Source organism: Acomys minous, assembly GCF_964271855.1.
Source record: "Acomys minous genome assembly, chromosome: 6".
Classification (NCBI taxonomy): Eukaryota; Metazoa; Chordata; class Mammalia; order Rodentia; family Muridae; genus Acomys; species Acomys minous.
Window position 1 is genome coordinate 96709711 of NC_140487.1, and position 12558 is coordinate 96722268.

A 12558-nucleotide genomic window follows, 5' to 3' on the forward strand; every position below is an offset into this window, starting at 1 on the left:
GGAGGCAGAGGCAGGTGGATCGCTGTGACTTCGAGGCCAGCCTGGTCTACAAAGTGAGTCCAGGACAGCCAAGGCTACACAGTGAAACCCTGTCTCAGAAAAACCAACCAACCAAACAAACAAACAAAAAGGAATAAATAATTCCTAACATTCTATAAGACCAATATGATGCCTGTAATAAAACCAAATAAAAATATCACAAGAACATTACAGACCAACATCCCTAATGAATATAGATGCAAAAGTTCTCAAAACTTCAGCCAACCAAACCCACAGCAGTTGTGAAGGTCAGACATCATGGGCAACTGGGATTTATGCTGGGAATTCAGGAGAGGCTGAACATACAAATGTCAGCCAATAGAAATCGTCAGAGTAACCAGATAAAACACACACATAGATGCAGAAAAACCATTGGGCAAAATCCAGCATCATGACAAAAAACAGTTAAATAGCGGAATAAAAGAGGAACTCCTGTTACTTGCTAAAAGGAGTATGGCTAATGTCATACTTGTGACAGCTTGTCCGTCAGTGACACAGATGAGACAGTAACGCAGCCTTCATTGTTCTATTCAATATTGCACAAGAGCTCTAGTCAGAACATGATTAGACAAACAGTGAAGTAGAAGGCACCCAAGCTTAGAAAGAGTAAAATAACTTCATTTACAGAAGACATGACCTGTTGTCATGGCCAACTTCATGTGCCAGCCCGACTGCAGTAAGTGATGTTACATAGTCAGTAATGCCTCGTTCTTGGTGTGTTTGTGTGAGAGAGCAGCATTCAGCCTGGCAGACTCAGTCAAGAGCATGGTCACCAAGGAGAATGGGTACTGTCCATTCCACCGATGGCAAAGGGGTGATTTGCTCTCTCGCGTGCTGGGTCATCCATCTTGTCCTGTCCTTGCTTACAAGATTGCTGGTTCTGGGGCCTCTGGGCCCTGGATTTGCAGCAAGAAGACCGGCTCCTTCCTCCCTGACCTCCAGTCTCAGCCTTTGAACTCAGTTGAATTACAGTTCTGGCTTTTCTGGTTTTCCAACTCAGATAGCATTATGAGACTTAAAGAGGTATTTTCTTTAAGTGTGTATGTGTGTGTGTGTGTGTGTGTGTGTATGTGTGTGTGTAGAGCTATGTGCTCATGAGTGCAGGTGTCCACAGAGGGCAGAGGATCAGATTCCTCTGCAGCTGGAGTTTCAGGGTATCAGGAGCCACCGATGTGGGTATAGGGAATAAAACTCGTGTCTTCAGGAAGAGCAGTAAGTGCTCTTAACTGTGGAGCCATCTCTTTAGCCCATTGCATGACTTTTTTTCCCCCCCGAGACAGGGTTTCTCTGTGTAGCCCCGGCTGCCCTAAACTTGCTTTGTAGACCAGGCTGGCCTCAAACTCACAGCGATCTGCCTGCACCTGCCTCCCTGAGTGCTGGGATTAAAGGCGTGCGCCATCACCGCCCGGCTTTATTGTGGGACTCTTTATGCTCAATATCACAGGAGCCAATTCCTGTAATAAGTATTGGTTTGCCGGGGAGAATCCTAACAAGCTTGTAATATAGAAACTATTTACAAAATTATATTAAAGCTAAGCAATAAGCGTGGCAAGACTGATATGCAGAAGTAGTTGCATTCCTACACACTAGCAACGGACAATCTGAAAGTGAAATTAATAATGTCACCTTATTCAAAACAGCATGAAATAGTAGAGAAAAACTTAGTCAAGGAAGTTCATAAGTGACTTACACACCTAAATACCACAAAAGATGATGAAACAGTGATGAGTCAAAAAAAAAAGCTGATATTTTTTTAAATAAGGATAATTATGACGAGAGGGCTCTGAGTAGAGCGGAAAGCATTAAGGACATATAAAAATATAAATGTGATGGAGCCTTAAAACAGCCTTCCTTTCTTAACCAAATCCTTGAACAGTCTTCCCAAAATGTCTTTGACCAATAACCCAGATAAACGAAAGGTCTGACTTTTTCTAACCTCTTAGGGTTGGCGGGAAGTTCACATCCATCACGTGATTGCTTGACGAGGAACATGGAGGAGGCATGTGCCATAACTTAAGAGTTGCAGCACAGAACGTTTCACTCCATCTCAGAAGGAGCTACAGGGGGGTGTGGCCTGATTCAGGCTTTAGGGTCAGCCCCACATGCTCACAAAACATTGTTGAAAGAAATTAAAGAAACTGAAAGACTTATTTTTAGGATAGCCACAGTCCCTGAATTATTCTCTAGATTTAATGCAGTCCATGTGTAATTCCAGCTTAGACAGGTTGGCTGGCCTCAAACTCACGGAGATCTAGATGCCTGCCTCTGCCTCTTGAGTGCTGGAACTAAAGGTGTGCGCCACCACTGTCTGGCCTGGGGTATATTGTTTGATGTTTTAAAATGAAGCAGTTTTAGTATCAGAAAAGATTTATTAGGGCCTGGAGAGTAAGAGCACTGACTGCTCTTCCAAAGGTCCTGAGTTCAATTCCCAGCAATCACAAGGTGGCTCATGATGATCTATAATGTAATCTGATGCCCTCTTTTGGCATGTAGCTGTACATGCAGGCAGAGCACTGTATACATAATAATAAATGAAATAAATCTTAAAAAAAAAAAGATTTATTAGAAAGATCTCCCTCTGACCTGGTTCTGTGCTGTAGGATTTCTATTTGTTAAAATTGACACCTTCAATCCCAACACTCAGAAGCCGGAGGCAGGAAGATCTCTATGAGTTCAAAGCCAGCTGGCCAACATAGTGATTTCCAGGCCAGCCAGGGGTTATATAGTGAGACCCTGTCTCAAGAAACAATAAACAAACAAACAAACAAGCAAGAAAATAAATATTGTCTAGAAGAAGCAAAAAAGAAGAAGAAGAAACCCATAGGATGGAAGAAAAACCATATATGTGATAAATATCTTGTATCAAGAATATATTCAGATTTCCTAAAACCAGTAAAAGGGCCATTTCTTTTTGAAAGAAACAAAGGATTTAAATCAACCTCTTCCTCCCAGAGAAGATAGAAAAGTGCATAATTAGCACAGGAAAAGATGCTTGTTAGTCATGGGGAAATACAAATCAAAACCACTGTAAAAAACCTTGCCAAGTCCACTAGGACAGCTGCAAATACAGACGGACGTAAAGGAGTGTCAGCTGGGCAGTGTGTGGGGCATTAGACCCTTATACCCTGGAGTCGAGGGAGAAGGATTGCCATGAGTTGAAGGCCAACTTGAACTACATAGTGACTTCCAGGCCTGTCTGGGCTACAGAGTGAGACCTTGTCAAACAAAGGACAAAAATGCATGTTTAAAGAAGTCTGTAGCAGCACTTGGGAAGCAGAGACAGGCAGATCACTGTGAGTTCGAGGCCAGCCTGGTCTACAGAGCGAGTCCAGGATAGCCAAGGCTATACAGAGAAACCCTGTCTTGAAAAACAAAACAAACAAACAAACAAAGGTCTGTAAACAAAATTGTTACTATCGTTTCAGAGCACTAAAGACACTGGCTTTGGCCTTAAGATACCTTCCCACTCTCTCCTCCCTTCTTAACTTTAACATGATCTCAAACAGATTTTGTTTTATTTCCAAGGAGTCAAGTAGTTACATTCAAGACCATCTCTCCCATTACTGCGCTTAGAGGGCGTTCCCAGCGCAGTCTGTAAATGCACCCCACCTCCTGCAAGTCTGAAGACAATACTAGTGGTACTCTTGGTGACACTGACTATAGAAAAACATGTTTATTTTTATTAAAAAAGATTATTTATTTATTTATTATGTATACAGTGCTCTGCCTGCATGTCTACCTGAATGCCAGAAGAGGGCACCAGATCACATTATAGATGGTTGTGAGCCGCCACGTGGTAGCTGGGAATTGAACTCCCGACCTCTGGAAGAGCAGACCATGCTCTTAACCACTGAGCCATCTCTCCAGCCCGGAGAAACATGTTTATGACATCTTTCTTAGACCCATATCATAGATAAATTCCTTTCCCTTCCCTAAGAAAAAGATTCTCAAATCTACCGATGACGTCAGTGCTCAAAAGGACCCTAGAACAACGTGAAGTTGTTCTTGTTCCTAACAGAAGAGGCGCAGCAGACACGTGTGGCCTTGCAGTGTGAGCAGGTGTCTGTAGAAAAGACCCCTTCACATGGCCCCTCCCAAACCAACAGGTTTTGTTTGTCTATTTTAAATAATTTTTTGGTTAGCATACAAAGAAAAGTGTTTTATTGTGACATCACTCACACACAAACACACACACACACACACACACACTTCATCCCTTTTCACATCACCCACTGCCCTCTTCCGTCCTCCCTCCCCTCCCTGCTGGTCCCCTCCCTACTCCAAATAGTTCCTTCTGCTTCCTGACATATATTTCCATCATCCTCCCTTTAGACCTCGTCCTCTCCTCTCACACTCCCTGCTCCACTTTTATGTACCGTGTGCGTCTCTGTGTGTGTGAAGTTAAATCTGCATTACACATACGGCGTGTAGTATTTGTCCTCCTAAGTTTGGTTTTTTTTTTTTCACTTAACATAATGGTCTCCGGTTCCATCCATTTTTCTTAGAACGTCATAATTTCATTTTTCTTGACAGCTACATACAGCCACTATGTAGACGTGCTGCATTTTACTTATTTGCCTGTTAGTGAACATCTAGGCTGGATCCATTTCTGGGCTGTTGTAAATCATGCAGCAATAAACATGATTGCACAAGGAATTTTGTGGCACATCGACTTACAGTCCTTCAGGTGTACGTCAGGGGTGGTATAGCTGGGCCACGTGGTAGTACTATTTTTATTTATTTATTTATTTTTTGGGTAGCACTATTTTTAGATTGAACATTTTAAATATGTATTGTTTCGTTGTATTTGTAAGAATGTTTCGCCTGCATGTATGTCTGTGCACCACGTGTGTGCCTGGTACCCTGGGAGGTCCAGAGAGGGGGTTGGGCCCCCGGGAACTATACATAAGAATGGCTGAGTCACCATATGGTGTTGGGAATCAAACCCAGGTTCTCTTGGCCACAGAACCATCTTTCCAGTCTCCTACATTTAAGTTTTGCCTGCACTAGTCTGCATTTCCACCATCAGTTTATAAAGGTTCATCTTTCCCTACATATTCCTAGCATTTGTTGTCTTTTTCTTTCCGGTTTTGCTTTTGGTTTTTCGAGACAGGGTTTTACTGTGTAGCCCTGGCTGTCCTAGAACTCACTCTGTAGACCAGGCTGGCCTTGAGCTCACAGAGATCTGTTGTTCGTCGTCTGACAGTGGCCTGGCTTCCGTGTCCAGTGGGCCCTTCTAGGCACTGCTTGCTTCTGGAACAGAACAGACCTCAAGGTCAGAGGTCCAGCTTCTCCCTCAGGGTGAGGCCCGTGTGCCAGGCGAGGTTCCCGCCTCCCTGGGGGAGGCGGACTTGAGTTTTCTACTGGGTGTTTTGCAGCTAGAATAGAATTGCATTGGAAACAAAGGCATTCCAAAGGCCTGTGATAATACCAAAAGTGTTACAGGGCTTTGCTAAGCTCCTGTGCTAAGCCTGGCAGATAGTGTGTGTGTGTGTGTGTGTGGGGGGAGATGCCCCAAACCAGTGGGAAGGTAGGTCCAGTGAGACAAAGGTCTACCGCAGGCCTGGCAGGTGCTTGGCTGGAGGTCAGCACTGATTTGGAACGTGGCAGACTGACCAGCAGTCAAGCCCCAGGCCGTCCAGAAGCTCAAGGCAACAGACAGGTAGCTGCTTTATTGGTAGCTGAGTTCAGGCATCTCACAGCAATTCTCCTGCGAGGAGGGGAGCCCTCCCTTCCTCAAGAGTAAATGGACGTTAAGATGGCCGTGGTGAAGGAATGGTGTGAGCAGGAAAGAGAGAGTTTATTTCCTGAATTAGAGACATTTATAGACCTTGGGCGGTGGGGAGGAGTTTTGAGGGTGAACATATTTGATTTGTTGTGGCTAGGGGTGCCAGAATACTTAATTTACATGAAATACAAAACAATATCTTATTTACATTCAGTAGCTCGGGGGTCCTATCACAAGATGGAGAACACAGTACTTAATCATCCTACGGGTGGGGAAGACCATGCAGATATGATTAAAGGTCATGTGCTGAAAGCTGAGATCTCCTTAGCATAGAGTAGGGTATTTCCAGGAATCCCCAGGTGCTTGCTAAACAGGTTTCTTATCAGGGAAGGGCTGGCATTGTAGTCTCCCTCCGTGATATATGACTCCCCTGAGACCCTGCTGAGAAAGGGAGCCTATATAGCTCCACACGTCAACCTTTTCAGCAGAGCCCCGCAAAGATCCACCTGGCTCTGTCTCCCTGCTGGGATTAAAGGCATGCACCACTGTTGGTGCCACTTTTTTGTTATTCTTTCTTCTTCTCTCTTTTAAAAAAAAGACGTGTTTATGTATATGAGTGCTCTATCTGCATGTGTGCCTGTCTGCCAGAAGAGGGCGCCAGATCCCAGGATAGACGGTTGTGAGCCTCCATGTGCTTGCTGGGAATTGAACTCAGGACCTCTGGAAGAGCAGACAGTGCTCTTAACCGCTGAGCCGGCTACCTCTCCAGCCCTTCTCTCTCTTTTTTAAAGACAGGGTGACAGAGTCTCACTGTGCAGCCATGGTTCACCTGGAATTCTCTATGTAGGCCAGGCTGGCCTCGAACTCACAGACCTGCCTACTTCTGTCTCCTGAGTGCTGGGATTAAAGGAGTGTGCCATCACACCCAGAACATTTGTTTTCTTGATAACCATTCTGCCTGAAGTCTCAAGGTAGTTTTAATCTGCATTTTCTTATGGCCAGGGATCCTAGTGCCATTGTTGTTATTGTTGTTTTGTATTGTTTTGGTTTTTTTAGACAAACTATCACTGTGTAGCCCTGGCTGTCCTGGAACTCACTTTGTAGACCAGGCTGCCCTTGAATTCACAGAGATCTGCCTGCCTCTACCTCCCGGAGTCACCTCTGCTTGGCCCCAGTGGGTTTTTATCCAAGTAAAGACAAGAGAGAAAATAGACAAACTCCATCTCATAAATGGCTTTAGGCTCCTGGCAGGTTTGGGTTGTTATGGACTTTTCTGGAATTTAGAGCTGGGCTGGGAGGAAACAAAAAATCAAGATAACACAGTGTATGTTTTTTGTTGTCAGTGGCCTTGTGCATCAGAAGGCTGATTGGGGCAGCATCCACGAGAAGATATGCCAGCTGCTAATCCCCCTGCGAACCGCCATGCCCTTCTACAACTCAGAGGAGGAACGGCAGCACGGCCTGCAGCAGCAGCGGAAGAGACAGGCAAGTCCTGCAGCTGGTGATGGTGAGGGCGGGGCCTTTCCCCAGGCAAATTCCCAGGTTTCCACCCAACACCCACTGTATAAAAACGACAAACTCTGCTGGAGGTTGAAAGTCCATGTCAAAGTTTGTAGAGGTTTATACCGCTCTCTTGCTCTGTCTCTCCTGTCTTCTCTCCCCTCCCTCCCTTCTCGCCCAACCCTTTGGGTTACACATGTGTGCTTGGGTTGCCCACCAGAGCACAACCTCAGGCACTCTTCTTCAGGAGCTGCTTACCTGGGTTTTGGTTTTGGGTTTTTGAGGCAGGGTCTCTCACCAGGCTGGGTTTCATCCAGTGGGTTTGCCTAGCTGGCCAGTGAGCCCCAGGGCTCTGCCTACGGCTGCCTCCTCAGTGCTGGGAGAGCAAAGTGAGCCCCACCAGGCCCAGCCTTTTTCCATGGTTTCTGGGTGTTGAGCTCAGGTCCCCAAGCTCCCGAGCCCCAGATTTGGTGTCTTCCAAGATCTCTTCCTGGCTGAATGATGACTTCCTTCCAGCTGAGAGTTCATGGCGTCCTCTGTGTGCTCACATCACTGGTGTTGCTTTGCCTGTCCAGTTTTCTTCTTATAAAGATGTCAGTCAGGGCTGGTAAGATGGCTCAGTGGGAAAGGGCACTTGGCTGCTGAGCCTGACAGACAGAGTTTGATCCCCAGAACCCACTTAGTCAAAGGAGAGAACTGACTGCCATTTGTCCTCTGATCTCTCACATGCATTACAGCACACATGGACACACACAAAATGTAATTAAGATGCCAAGACAGATTTAATTAGAGTATGTGAGTGGGCCCATTTTAACTTAACTACCTCTTTGGATGGCATTTTACCCAAATACCATCCTATCCTGAGGGGCTAGGGTTGAGAGCCTCAGCAGCGCATGGCTCTGTGGGAGACACAGTTCAGTCCTTAGAATCCATGTGATAAGACTGTGGGTCACGACCCCTTTGGAAAGCCCCTATCTCCGAAAATATTTACAATATGATTCACAGCAGCAACAAAAATATAGTTATGAAGTAACAATGAAAAATTTTATGGTTGGAAGTCATTATAACATGAGGCTTATAGCATTAGGAAGGTTGAGAACCACTGGTATAGTAGGATATTAAAAATGAAATGAATATATTAGGGTATAAAGAAATTAGGAATACTAACTTCTATCATGACATTAACAAAATATAAATAATAATATTATTATTATTTAGTTTTTTTGAGACAGGTTTTCTCTATGTAGCCCTGGCTATCCTCTGTATACTAGGTTAGCCTCGAACTCACAGAGATCCACCTGCCTTTGCCTCCCAAGGGCTTGGATTAAAGGCATATGCCACTACCATCCAGCTATGAATATTAATTATTGTTTTGAAAATTAATCCCCTTTGTATGTGTGTGCACACATATCTATGCAGGTAAGCTTGCATTTTTTTTTGTTTTTGTTTCAAGACAGGGTTTCTCTGTGTAGACTTGGCTGTCCTAGACTCACTTTGTAGACCAGGCTGGTCTTGAACTCACAGTTATTCGCCTGCTTCTGCCTCCCAAGTGCTGGGATTAAAGGCGTGCGCCACCACGCCCGGCAGTACCTTGCATGTGAGGAGGACAGAGGTTGAGATGAGGTGCCTTTTTCTACTGTTCCCCTACCTTAGTTTTTGAGATATGGTCTTGACTGAGGTTCACCCTTTTGGCTCAGGGGCTATTGAGATCCTGAGGTCCCTCTGCCAGGCCTGTGGTCATAGATGAATACTGCTATCATGTTTTTATGTACATGCTGGGGAATCTAAACCCAGGTCCTCGTATTTGCACAACAGGCATTTTACCCACTGAGCCATCTCCCCAGGCCCCTAGAACTATTCCCTTGAAAGTCACAAATCTATAAATACCAGACACGTCAATTTTGGTCTAATAAAACTGTGGTCACCAACAACAATGAAGACTCAAACGTTGTTTTTATATTAGCTAGGCAGGATAAGAAATAAGTGTTTTACTTGACATTAACTTAAATATAAAGATAGAAAGTTTTGGGTTTTTTAATTTTTAATTTTAATTTCTTGAGAATTTCCTACCTGAGTACACAGTACACTTTACACCATTTCTATCCCCCGTCCCTCTCAAACTCGTGACCTTTTCTGTAATTACTGTTATGTGTGTGTGAGACCGTGTGACCTATAGTGTTGATTGTATGTACATGTGTTTAAAGCTGACTCCTTATGACTTCGAAGCCTTCAAGTGGCTCATCCCTGAAGAAAACTTACTCTCCACCTTTAATCCCAGCACTTGGGAGGCAGAGGCAGGCGGATCGCTGTGAGTTTGAGGCCAGCCTGGTCTACAAAGGGAATCGAGGACAGCCAAGGCTACACAGAGAGACCCTGTCTCAAACAAACAAACAAACAAACAAACAAACCAAAAAACAAACAAACAAACAAACAAAAACAAACCAAAAAAACAAAAATGGAAGCTTATTCTCCCTGAAAAGTCACTAACTACTCAAGGTTCTTGTTAAATTTTCTCCATGTATGACTGGCCTGGTTTTTTTTTTTTGGTTTGGTTTGGTTTTTGTTTTGTTTTTAATATTTATTTATTTATTACTGTTTTGCCTGCATGTATGCCTGCTTACCAGAAGAGAGCATCAGATCACATTATAAATGGTTGTGAGCCACCATGTGGTTGCTGGGAATTGAACTCAGGACCTTTGGAAGAGCGCAGCTAGTGTTCTTAACCTCTGAGCCAACTCTCCAGGCTTGGTCTTGTCTTTGAACAAGCATTTTGTTGAGAGTTCATGAGTGCAGTGTCTCTGCCCTGTCTACAAGACACTTATCTTGAAGCAGAGGTCCCAGTCCTCTGGTTCTTACTGTCTTTCTGTAGGCAGAGAGTTGTACATTGTCCTGTGCCATCTATAGCTTTGCTAAAGTAAAGTTTTATTAAAATTAGGCTGGGGATATACATCAGCTGGTATGGACTGAGCTAGTAGACACCAAGCCCTAGGTTTGAGCTTTGGTATCACACAAAACTGGGTGTGTTGAGGCCTGCTCTTTGATGTAGCTACAGCCATTTTCATAGACAGCTTCCATTTTGTTTATAAGGTGAAATTAAGCTCAAAAACTTTAAACTTTTTGCCGGGTATGGTGGCACTCGCCTTTAATCCCAGCACTCGGGAGGCAGAGGCAGAGGCAGGCGGATTGCTGTGAGTTCGAGGCCAGCCTGGTCTACAAAGTGAGCCTAGGACAGCCAAGGGTACACAGGAAAACCCTGTCTGGAAAAAAAAACCAAAACCCAACAAAAACAAAAAATTTAAACTTTTCAACTCTGCTTCCTAGAAGCAGTTACTTATGGCTGACGCTAACATTCCCTGCCAGAGGGTCAAGCTGACCTTATACTAAGCTACACCTGGTTATCTGTGATTCAATGGTGCCATAATTCATACTTTGCTAGCTATACACTTGGCTATACTTTAGATGTGCCCTAAGCACTGCCTCACTTAATTCACTTACGACCAATCAAACCAAAGGTTACCTAGAAGTGCTTGTTAGCAAAATAACTTGAGTCAGAGCTGACCACCCTGTTTCACTATCTGCCCCTGACCCATGAGCTAATTTCAGTTTTTACCTTTATAAGCTGACCCTGGAAAACAGGTCAATGTTACAGGTAGGCTCCCGAGTCCTTTCTGTGGCCCTGATTGCAAACAGCCTTGTTTTGGTGGGGGAGGCATGGGGGGTGGGGTGGAGAGGGGGCGTTCCCTCAATAAACTGTCCATATCTGACTGAGACTGGAGTGCTCTGTGAAGCTATTTCTGTACTACAAAAGGTGGTGGCACATGCTCACCACACAGAGAGTTAGAGGCTGCCCTGGACTACATTAGACTCTGTCTTAAAGAATATACAGCACTGAAAAAGGATGCTAAGAACTAAGCCAGGTGGTGGTGGCACACGCCTTTGATCCCAGCACTTGGGAGGCAGAGGCAGGCAGATCACTGTGAGTTTGAGGCCAGCCTGGTCTACAAAGTGAGTCCAGGACAGTCAAGGCTACACAGAGAAACCGTGTCTCAGAAAAAACAAACAAACAAAAAAACCCCAAGAACTCCAGGAACAGTGGTGGTCACTGTTCACCTGAAAGCCCACGTCCAAAACTCCTGTCTGCCAAGTTCTGACCCAAAACAAAAGACATCTGTTTCTGGACCTTGGACTCAGGGTCCCCAGTTTGCATTTTTATCCGGCCCACCCCTAAATTTCCTGTCTACCTAGGACAGGCAGGCTCACTCAGTACTTCCAGCTAGATGCCAGCAGTCGGCCTTCCCTGTTGACTTTTCCCTTGTCTCAGAGTCTATTCCTGCTTCCCGCAGAAGCACTTGATTGAATTGTGCTACACCGTCGCCCAGAAATATCTCTTTGAAGGAAAACACGAGGAGGCTGTCCCTGCGGCTCTGCATTCCCTTCGCTTCCGAATGAGTGTGTACGGCCTGAGCTCAGTGGAGCTTGTGCCTGCTTACCTGCTCCTGGCTGAGGCCAGCCTTGGTGAGTGGAACTGACGTTAGACCCCTGGGATGAAGTCCGGCATAATGGGTGTGTGTGTGTGTGTGTGAGAGAGAGAGAGAGAGAAAGAGAGACAGACAGACAGACACACACACACACACACACACACACACACACACACACACACAGAGAGAGAGAGAGAGAGAGAGAGAGAGAGAGAGAGAGAGAGAGAGAGAGAGAGAGAGAGAGTGAAGGCTATGGCCACAGCTGACAGAAATCACTCAAGACAGGCCTGTTAAAGTAACTTTTATTCACCAGAGTCAACTATCGTCATCGTCGTCGTCAGAGGTTCACTGCCTCCGTCTGCTAATCTAGGCCCCAGGAGCTTCTAGCCTCCATACAATCTAATTAGGCCTAGGCTGTTTCCAGCCTGAGACTCACTGCTGAATAAGCTCACCCTTTCTAGCTCTTTCTGAACTCTGCTGGCTCGTTCAACTCAGCTGTTCTGGCTCAAACTCCTCTCCAAGCTGACTGATTCAATCTGGCTTCTCTCAGCTTCTGACGTTTTGCTCTGCTTGGCCTCAAATTACCTCTAGCCATCTGTTCTAATCTTCTGGATCCTTCTTTTTCTCTGGCTCATTCTGTCTTCACCTGTGTCTAGCTTGTCTCTCTCTCTCTCTCTCTCTCTCTCTCTCTCTCTCTCTCTCTCTCTCTCTCTGTAAAACCATCCTGGTAAAGTTGCCTCCTCGATTTCTGTCTGTGCTGCTCTCTTTTAAGTCACGTCTCCTTCTCTGTCCTCATGAGAGTTGGGCATATCC

The 12558-nt window shown here is 45.1% G+C and overlaps 1 protein-coding gene across 7 annotated transcripts in view; it reads left to right on the forward strand.

Annotated features, from left to right (window-relative positions):
- ZMYND12 (zinc finger MYND-type containing 12) overlaps nt 1-12558 on the forward strand; it is a 37646-nt gene that overhangs the window by 8598 nt on the left and 16490 nt on the right. For 3 of the 7 annotated variants that reach the window (XM_084785090.1, XM_084785089.1, XM_084785091.1), the window contains exons 2-3: nt 7111-7252; nt 11611-11782. In XM_084785090.1, the coding sequence (XP_084641216.1) occupies nt 7111-7252; nt 11611-11782 (314 nt within the window). Of the gene's footprint in view, nt 1-5682; nt 5702-7110; nt 7253-11610; nt 11783-12558 lie in introns of those variants that run through there. The other 4 variants (XM_084785094.1, XM_084785092.1, XM_084785093.1 and 1 more) reach the window with 2 other exon arrangements.